Raw genomic sequence first — 10,196 nt, forward strand, 5'->3', positions numbered from 1 at the left:
CCCACTTTGCATGAATACCAAAAAGCCGAACATCGCGCTTGGATTTTTTCCTATAATAATACTTGGTTTTGTTCCTATACGTGTTGCAAGAGCTTTTTCACACAATAACATTAGTTTATTACAATATTGCATGCACGTTATATATGCTACGCCATTCAAGTTAGGATAGTAGATTATTCATGCATTAGGGTCAGTGTCAGGATGTATATATGTAATCTATACGACTTAATGCACATACAGATTAATTGAGATGAGGGGAGATAGAATAACACGGAACGAGTTTTAATACTGTCAGATGCAGTTTTGTCTCGTTAATAAAATATCTAATTGGACAACACGTGGTTCATTTTGTTTTTGTACACACTCAAGCGACAAATGTCTACTTCAAATCTATTACCAATCATCATGAGAAAAAAACAAAGGCAGAAAATCAAAATTTTGTAATTGGTTAATTCAAGTTAACAACCAGAATTACAAACATTAACAATTATTGTGACATGTTTATTCCAAGAATTGACCATAGAATTTACATAAATAAAAATGAACTTCCTGGAAGTGAGGTTTTCCAAAATACACCATAAGATAACATTTTTTACTCCTTTGTTTGTGTGCAAACGACGCAGAATTCTAGTTCAGTTAGAGCATGAGGTTTATTGCGCAGTATTTGAATTTAATATCTAGTGGAAACAAAAACATCATTAAGGATTATTACAGAGGACCGTTTGGGATACGTTCATTTAAAGTTTATAACGAAACATTAACAATACAATAACTTTTTTTCTGAAATGCTTAATACATTATAACAATGGGATATGAATCATTATCAATATTGATACACAAACGATCACTGGAATTCCACTACAGATATATATATATATGCAATAAATCGTCTGCTGATCAATAGTGATGGATAATTTGTCCTAAGTTACTTCCCTTCATTCATCTAGCTAACATTGAAGGTTTAAGTTTGCATTATTTTAGCGATGCATCGTGTGTAAGAAATAAGGACAGAAGGTTAAATTATAAAGAACTGCAAAGAAAACGAATATTATGTTGCAAGGATGTTATAATTATGATGACTACAGATAAGTGAAATAACGCAATCTTGAATTATTGTTACTGTTGCGTTAGTTTCTTGACATTTCCTAAGATATTCAGTTGTAAGATAAGTAGAGCTTTAATTACTTGTAAGTGGTTTTCGAGTTGCCAAACAGAGAGTCAGACTGATGAAATAGGAGAGGACGTGGGACATTGTTTTATTGAATCGGGAATTATTTGTTCGCAAACGTTGGAAACTTATTAGTAAAAAATGTAAAGTGTAATACCAATCTTGTGATTTTTTAACGTTCGTATTACAGGAAAAAATAGAGATCTAAGTTTAAACATCAAAATAAAGAAGTATTGCATTCTATAGTTAACTATAATGGGATACCAAATATTTCACCACGTGGGCAACCACTCTAATCTGATCGTCTTTCTGTTTAACTCACATTGTTTTCAACACGTGCTCATTTAACAACCAATTATTGATGTAAACATCTTTTCAAACGGATTGGTTAATTAAGTGAACCGTGAGTATTGCGTGTATTTATATAATCGTTTTTGAATTAACTCTCGCTTAAGTTAAACAACGAATGTTAACATACTCCGCGTAACCGAGATGAGATGAGTTAAGTACTTACAATGCATGTTTGGAAACAAAAGTGTAACATTTTATTGCGCAGTTTAGAACGAAGTGATATAAACTATTGCACTAATTATATCAAGGTTTATTTAGAAACACGTTAGCCACATTATCTTTTAGATTAAAAAAGGACCAACTGACGCAAGTTCTAGATACACAATTATACGATTATCACAGCAAGAATACAATTTTCTTGTTATTGCCCAATGTATAAATGATAGCAAACAAATCAAGATCCGTGAATTGATTCATTAAAGACAACCATAACGTGAAATACAGTAGTTTTTTTGTCAATTTGCAGAAAACGGATTTCTTAGGGTAATACAACGGAGTATGTGATTTGTGTTGGAGTTTACACGGATAGTTGTATCAATGGAATTAATGATCGTCTGAGTTCTGGAGCATAGTTATGGGGAATAAGCCTTCAAGAAATTTGTGTAGACTCAGTAGGGAGTGTAAAGGCCGCGATGATGTCGTAAAAGACGTCCGCGCGCTCGTTCATGATGACGACGTTGACGTCATAGTCATTTGCGGAGCACCTATGATCGGGAAGTCCATGGTTTAATAAAGGCATTTTTAGAAGAACAAGAACACCTTGATTCAGATAACGTGTTTCTTTATCACAATTTTGACGACTGCAAAGAGGACGATGTACATAGAGCAGAAGAGTCCTGGTCATTAAAGATTAACCGATTTGCTAAAGGTGAAGCAAGTGACAACAAAGTTAAGTATAAAATATTGCTCGATAGGCTTATTTCAAGCTATGAAAATCAAGTATATCTATATCTAGACAACGTCGACATGCTGAAGAAATGGGATAAACTAGCGGAGTTGTTAGAGCTGGTAAAGGATTCCGTAGCAACACACGATACTCTCAAAGTGATTTTCTCAACGTCAACACAAGTTCCAGAAATAACGAACGGACTAGTTGTTGTCAAAGTTCCGGTATTACCAATAGAACATATCAGTTCGCTTATAACCAATGTGTGTGTCTCCAAACAAGTAAACGTAGATGAATCTCAGAAACTGTACATTCCACTAATAGGAACATTATGTGACGGAATACCTTACATTGCGACAACAGCAGGTATGGATTGAGTTGTTGTAGGCAATAAGTATGGATTATTTTCATTTTACATGCTTTGCCCAGTGTTTTCGAAGTAAAATCTTAATTATCCACCGCCTATGGGAGAAATTTTTAACTGAACATTAAGAAAATATTTATATCGGGGAAGGTTGTGCTTATTTCACAATTTATCATCTGCAATATCCTCGAATGGTGGTATTTTAATGGATGAGGAAGAAATTCCCGATTATCGCTTTTCCCAACACATTCCATACATTCTAAAACTGACTTATCCCAATTATGAAAAAGTGATTGTTTAATTAAATGTGTAGGAAGCTGCTTTGTTAAGGGTTTTTGAGCGTAACACAAAAATGACATTCCCAAACAAGACAGAGGTGGGAAAGACTTTGTTCACTGCACACTGTGTGTGAGCCATGCTTCTTTGCATTCAAACATTCGTAATTCGATATGGGTCCTGTATCTTTTCTCTAAACGCCTCCTTTATTTAAGATTCGACTGCGAGTAAATGAATGACTTCTAATGACAAGCTGTCTACAATGCCAAAAAAAAGTAGTTTTACGCTACACGCCCCCAGTTGGTTTCAGAATCTCGCCTACAAAAAATAACTTATTCGCTGAAAGGTTTACTAATCTATTTACTCTTATCTATATCATGTGTATATCGATTTTTCATTGACATTTTATTAATACAGAATTAAGTTGAATCTCAGTTGAATAAAGACCAACACGAAGATCAGACTGTACATACGAGTATGAGAAGAGTGAAAAGACTCAATTTCATTATATTGTGGAATGTTAGGAAATTAATACAGAATTACTTTTGTCAATAATAATGTTTTGTTGATTATACCATGGTCAGGCGTACAGATGCGTAGAAATAAATCATGAGTCTAAAACAGAATATAATATACTTGTTAGACTAAGTTGATCAGGCACGGTTAGTATGAAACAATTTGATAAGGCGCTTTTAGCACGTATATTTCATCGTTTCACTGTTCAATTTCTCAGAATTTTAAAATATAAAGAAAACATTCGGCTCCGCCCCTAGATATTGCACAATAACTCATACTTGATTTCCTTCTTTGCCTATATAAAACTGTAAATGATAGAATAATAGACAAAAATAAACAATATGATACAATATAAAAATATAAAAAATTAACATCGTCGTGTACAATTTTAAAAGTAGTAGTAACTTCAGTATCGAATAAACGATGGCCTCGCTCCAGTCTATGTATCTCTCTTTTGCATCGTAACAATCCTCTTCAAACAGCGTGTGATTGATCACTTCACTGTGTGGAGGTCAACAATCTGCACACAAGCAATTCAAGCTCTTGACATTTATCATACTTTGCGTTGTTTCATGCATTTGGCTTGCAACACTTACTCTGGAGAATGTCAAGGATATAACAAAATCCTTGCATGTATAATGTTTGTGTGGTTGCATCAAGTACAGCAATGTGATGTGTTCTGTTTTGTGCATGATAAGATAGCGATGATACTTTGATTTTTTTTCTTAAGATGTTAATATATTTTGCTGAAAATGTTTGAAATTATTTTTAATATTAAGTTGTCAACAGTTGCAGCTGTAAATTTATTTTCTTAAAAGTCGTAGTATTCAGAAGTTCACTTATCAACTGTTCTCTATGGTTGTAAACAATCTGTTATTTGTGTTAATTGTAAATGAGCATTTGTAAGTTTCATAGTAAGCACATAAACGCGTATTACATAAATAAAAACCCGATTGTGCATTAAAATTGATATATTATGTAAACAAGTAATACCAAATTACTATAAAACTGGGGACCATCAACACATTAGAATTGGTCAGATTTGCATAGTGAAGAAACATTCCACAACTGCCAAAACTGTATCTAACGTTTTGAAATAAAACAGACTACGTTTTTCAGGAAGCATCTTATCAGAAAACCAAGGTTTGATATTGCCATCTGAGCTTCTCGAGTTAATGATAGCTCAAAGGCTGGAAGTTCTCAGTCCGACCAACTATCCGACGTCGAACAGATTTGGTATGTACTCACAAGTCATCCGCGATTTGCGGAAAACTTAACTTTCGTTATTCTACTTTTCAATTTTCTAATATTAAGTTAAAGTGAAAGTTTTAAGATAAAACGCGTCCCATTGTTCGTTTACATTGATTTGCTGGTGACCAAGACCAACAAATTTCGTGTTTCATTATATCGGTCGTAAAAAGATATGGTTCATTTGACGGAAAAATGTGTAGTCGGATAATTTGCAGACGTATAGCGCGATTTTACTTTGCATTTTCTATTCATAAGTTCCTATAAGTAACATTTTGTGCCCACTTTTCCGTGTCGTTCCGCGTACATTTAAAGGCATGAGTAAGAACTTTGGGATACCACGCGCTTTAATGACGTTTTCTTTACGATTGGCTCTAATTATATTAAATGTTACTGAATGACGAAATCATGTCCAAGAATATGTACATTTGGCTCAATAAAGTCAGCAAACAGCACGTGACACGATAAACATTCACATGTAGTGTTCTTTTTAATTTTAGATATAATGCACAGAACATATGAATACACTAAACATTCTTAATTATATGTGTCAAAGTGTATTTGCAACAGCGGGTTGTTATTGCTGCCTTCAGTGTGTGTATTTAAGATCATAGACAATATTCATAAAAGTAAACATAGCTCATTACTTGTTCCACGTACAAATGTAAAGCTTACTTGAAAAGCCGCATGTTAAATGCCACTGGCTAGTATCACAAACCTGTATAATTCGTATGATTTTCATTACAGTTGCTTTGACCGGCCCAATCAGCGAAAGTTCCCTAAATATCGAGGTCAGAGACTTCTTGTCTAATTTAGCACAAAAATTAAGGTCCACTTTTACGGAAGATGAAGCTGTACAATGTAATGATGATACACGCGGTAAGTAAAGCAACACATTTTCGGTTATACCACTAGTTTTGATTTATGTAAATGATACAATTTACCAAATGTCAAATGACGATAACCATTTAAAATTCAGTGGAAACGAATTCCCTAATTCTAAATGTTCTTCTGCTCATTTTGTATATGTGCATGCACCTATGAATAAAACATGCATTAAACAAGTTTCGCAACTGATGGTGTAGATTTTATATGATTTTATGTAACATTAACAGTTGACTATGAGCAGTTCTTGTATTGAGGCATTTGAAAAACACTTCATACACAGGACGAATTAATTGATTTAAAATTGGTTTCGCTGGTTTTGCTCAACATGGTCATATCGTACGAGTATTTACTGAAGGTGTTGGATCTCAGATTCAGCCTATTTGTGTTCCAGATACCGCTGCTATGGTCAAGAATTCTAAACTCCGCCCGCTGTTGATATGTTGCATTCTCGCCAAGGACAAAAAGCTTTGCTTACCCACGGTCTTCAAAGAATGCAAACTTGTTGTAGACAAAAATTTGGCGCAAGGTAAAACGAGTTTTACTTTTTTTCTGTCTCTCTGCCATACATACTGTCTACATTTACTAGTATAGTTTATGTTATTTTCAGGAACTTAATGAGTTCTCTCTCTTTATAAATAATAATTGTTACGTTGTTTTATTAATGAGTGATTCAAAATACGTGGTGGGCTCATTATAACAGCGCGACGTGTTCAATGGTAAAATCATTGTTTAAATATCTATCAGTAATAGTTGAGTGCTTACCACTCTTGATGTTTAACAAATAATAAATAAGAATTGATGGGTTTTATAAATGAACTATTTAGAAATTAAGAGCACATGCTTTCATAACTTAAGTTTTGTTGAGCAGTCCTCTGATCGCAAAGATATTCACTATTTAGAATGTTTATCAATATTAACGTTTAAGTAGGTTGTGTAACGTATGCCCAAACGTACCTTAGGTTGTTTTATTAATTGGCTTTTATGCAAAACAGCGCTTAAAGGTGGTCTTCAATAAACACATTCCTAGAGTGTATGTGCCAATTAACTGCAAAGTACATGAATTATTATTTTTCTTAAAAAGTCATCCGTTCAAACAAACAAGAATGTGTTACAGAAAACCACGGAGAAAACGCTGAAGAGGTAAAACGTTTGGAAGATTGCAGACTGAATTTAACCAGAGAGAATCTTACAAGATTAAATTTGACAATCACAGACAGGCAACTGGAAAACCCAAAAGAAGTTGAGAAAATAATCAAGAGTCTTATGGACACAGCAAAGAGAGGTATATTATACTATCCCCAATATGTCAACGTTTACTTAATTATGCCTATGGGGAAATGCGTCTAATGTGCCTATATAGTTTTAATTGTTCATGGCTCAATACATGACCTCGTGAGATCATTAAAGAGATATCAACAATTATGGAACAGTAAATCATTATTCCAAAACATTCAAACGATCTACAGCTAAAAAAAAGTTTCATTGATATATTTAAGATTCTTAAAGATGATAATGATGATGAAAATACAGGCCAGCAAAAGAAAAACATTTTTTTCTCGCGGAAAAGTTTAATTGATCATTCGATGATATTTATAGATTATGTATTTTATAATTACAACCACGCTGTATAAAACTGTACAGTTAACATGTCTTTTTCAACTAGGGCATCAGTTATTGTTGTCATTTTTGTAATATGTATTGCAGAACCAGAGGAAAACTTTGATTCGTTCGGAAGTAAAATCCTCGAGGAATTGGTAAATGTTCTAATTACAATTATTATTATTTAAATCTGTAATTTATATAATTCCACTTAAACCGCAATTTGCAGAGATATATGTAAAGGCCAGGTCGTTCATTATTGTATTGTAAATGTGATGCATTACTTTAAATGAAAGTAAAACTGAAACTTTCGAGCAAAAATAATTTAAATCAGAAAAACATACATCCGTAGCTCATAATGTTCACGTGGTCACAGTATTATGATGCTCATCTTTTGAAAAAAATAAAAAAATGCACTGCAACCATCTTCTGTATCATGTACTGTTCTTGTGAGAATAAGTGTACAACAATTCTTAGACACAGAATAAGTTAATTTGTTATTATAAGCGTCAAATAGTGTTCAGGGTACATACTCAATTTGTATATATTGTAGCCACACGACATTCGAATGCATTTAGAAATAAGTTGGATTTGCATTTGGTAAAATACCTTTGATATGTCAGTTGTTGAACGTTATATATTTATATTAACATAACATGTACTTTTAGGGCTTAGACTGCAACTTCTTTGGAATCCCAGACGTACAAACGCCAGACGGAAAACCCGAGCCCACCGTAGCATACGGTGGTAGTGGCTCTGGACTAGAATTCGTTCAACTTCGGAAAGATGCATTCAGAAAAGAGTTTTTCGGGAACGATACTTCCTCATTAGGAAGTTTAAATTACGACCAATTCAGTTATGCTTACAAAGACCTATCGGAAAATCATATCAATATGAAATCAGACGATATCGTTAGTCAGAAAGATTTGTTAAGCAATGGTCCTCATGCATTAGATGTAGATCCGGATTACAAAGGTAATGAAACACTGGAAAGTATACATTCTGAATCTTATACCTGTAAAAAAGAAACTGTGGCACTATACGATCACGATATCAATAAAATACTTCTACTGAACGATAACAAAAACACACCAAAGGTCAGAGGTGAACAAATGCCTTTGCAATCCAGCGGCCCTAATGGCATTATGTATGTAAACAACGCAGCAGAAGAAATAAAATTACATCCACAGATTTCAGAGGAGGACAGCGGGATTGAGCACGGTAGTGACGTTCATATGAGGCGGACAACTGATTAATGACAAACACGTTTATAAGGCTTGCTAGCTGTTGCGAATTCACTTGGCGCGTACGTTTACAAGGCAGCATGTTAATTTGCACCATACGTCTCTCTTATATGTTGTTTTTTAAATTGCGAATGCATAACGTACATTTAAACTTTAAGTAAGACGAAAGTAAAGTAAGTATGGTGAAAAGACGGGTTTAACTTGTTTGACGTTGTCCAAGTGTAGTAACAGGTTTATAGACAAAGAGAAAAACCCCATCTCCCCGATAAACATCAGACTTGCCGGCAGTTGCCACGTATTAAATACTTATAATAGTTATTATTTTACTCATTCAATTATGCAGGGCTTTCGTTTATTGTCCTATACAATTACTCACAGCGATATAATTCTGCAGAATCTCAATACCATAAACATTAATACTCATTTAAGTTGTGTATGTTAGAAATAGTTGTGTGTCAAAGTGTATTTTTTAAAAGTTAGAACCACATTTAATGTAATGTAACTATAACCAAATGTGAATGTTATTACAACCACATGTAAATGTAATTACGATGAATGCATTAGTACACTGATTACAATTACGTTTTGTTGGAAACGTAATATGATATATATGCAATAAATCTGTTTTTTATTATTTTGCATTAATGTTCTGAAACCTTTAATACGAGAAGATACGTGTCCATATGCTCATGTTAATGTATATTTAACACGGGGGACACGAACAATAGAACGCTTATAATGTAAATTGGCTGGCGATTACCCACGTGATAGTGTTCGTAACTGCTAAGAATTTGTTAATTTGTTAATTTGTGATTAACATGTATCTATAGTGCCAACACTTTACTTATAAACACCGAGTATAATGTAGTTCGTGTATTTGCAATGATTTAAAACAGTTTAAACAATGTTACTTAAATATATTTGAACTTAAAGGACTTTTTCTTATAACTTACATGTTGATGTTTTAAATATAATACTCGTGAACACGAACAACAATATATGAAGTAACACAAAGAAACAGCGAGCAGAAGTTTGCCATGTCATTTATTTATGAATGAGGAACTTAGCTGGAATCTCAATTAGGTACTAAAGTTTTCGGATGTGACACATTCTTTTTGTTAACTATGTAAAGTACTCAAGACTCAATATATTTTGAAGGGATCTTTTCACGTTTTGGTAAATTGACAAAATTGAAAAAAGTTGTTTCAGATTTGCAAATTTTCGTTTAAGTTATGATATTTGTGAGGAAACAGTAATACTGAACATTTACCATGGTCTAATATAGCCATTATATGCATCTTTTGACGATTTAAAAAACTGAAAATTATAAAGCGTTGCAAAGCGAAACGATTGAATAATTTGGAGAGTTCTGTTGTTGTCGTTTAATTTTGTGAAACTACGAAGATTGCTTATATAAAGTGTAAATTCCGTCACCAATATATAATTGGCAGGATGGCCGAGCGGTCTAATTGGTTTTTACTCCAGGATTCCGGGGGTCACTGGTTCGAGCCCTGCTGCGGGCTACTTTTTTTCCTTTTTTAAATTTTATTCTTGATTTTTTTACTGGAGCTTTTTAGATCCAATGTTTACATTTATCAATATAAAGCATTTAATTAAAAACTCCAAAACATGCCAAAATCTGTGAAAAGACCCCTT

General features: G+C 33.4%; 1 protein-coding gene across 1 annotated transcript; it reads left to right on the forward strand.

Moving 5' to 3' along the window:
* Positions 1-2,250: 2,250 nt before the first annotated feature.
* On the forward strand, positions 2,251-9,174 carry LOC127851365 (uncharacterized). The gene is made up of 7 exons (XM_052385099.1): positions 2,251-2,771; positions 4,681-4,797; positions 5,557-5,688; positions 6,089-6,223; positions 6,812-6,979; positions 7,402-7,451; positions 7,965-9,174. Exons 1-7 carry the CDS (start codon positions 2,486-2,488, stop codon positions 8,550-8,552), a joined length of 1,476 nt encoding a protein of 491 aa, XP_052241059.1. The 5' UTR covers positions 2,251-2,485; the 3' UTR covers positions 8,553-9,174.
* Positions 9,175-10,196: the final 1,022 nt, after the last annotated feature.

The sequence above is a fragment of the Dreissena polymorpha genome, chromosome 11, assembly GCF_020536995.1.
Source record: "Dreissena polymorpha isolate Duluth1 chromosome 11, UMN_Dpol_1.0, whole genome shotgun sequence".
Classification (NCBI taxonomy): Eukaryota; Metazoa; Mollusca; class Bivalvia; order Myida; family Dreissenidae; genus Dreissena; species Dreissena polymorpha.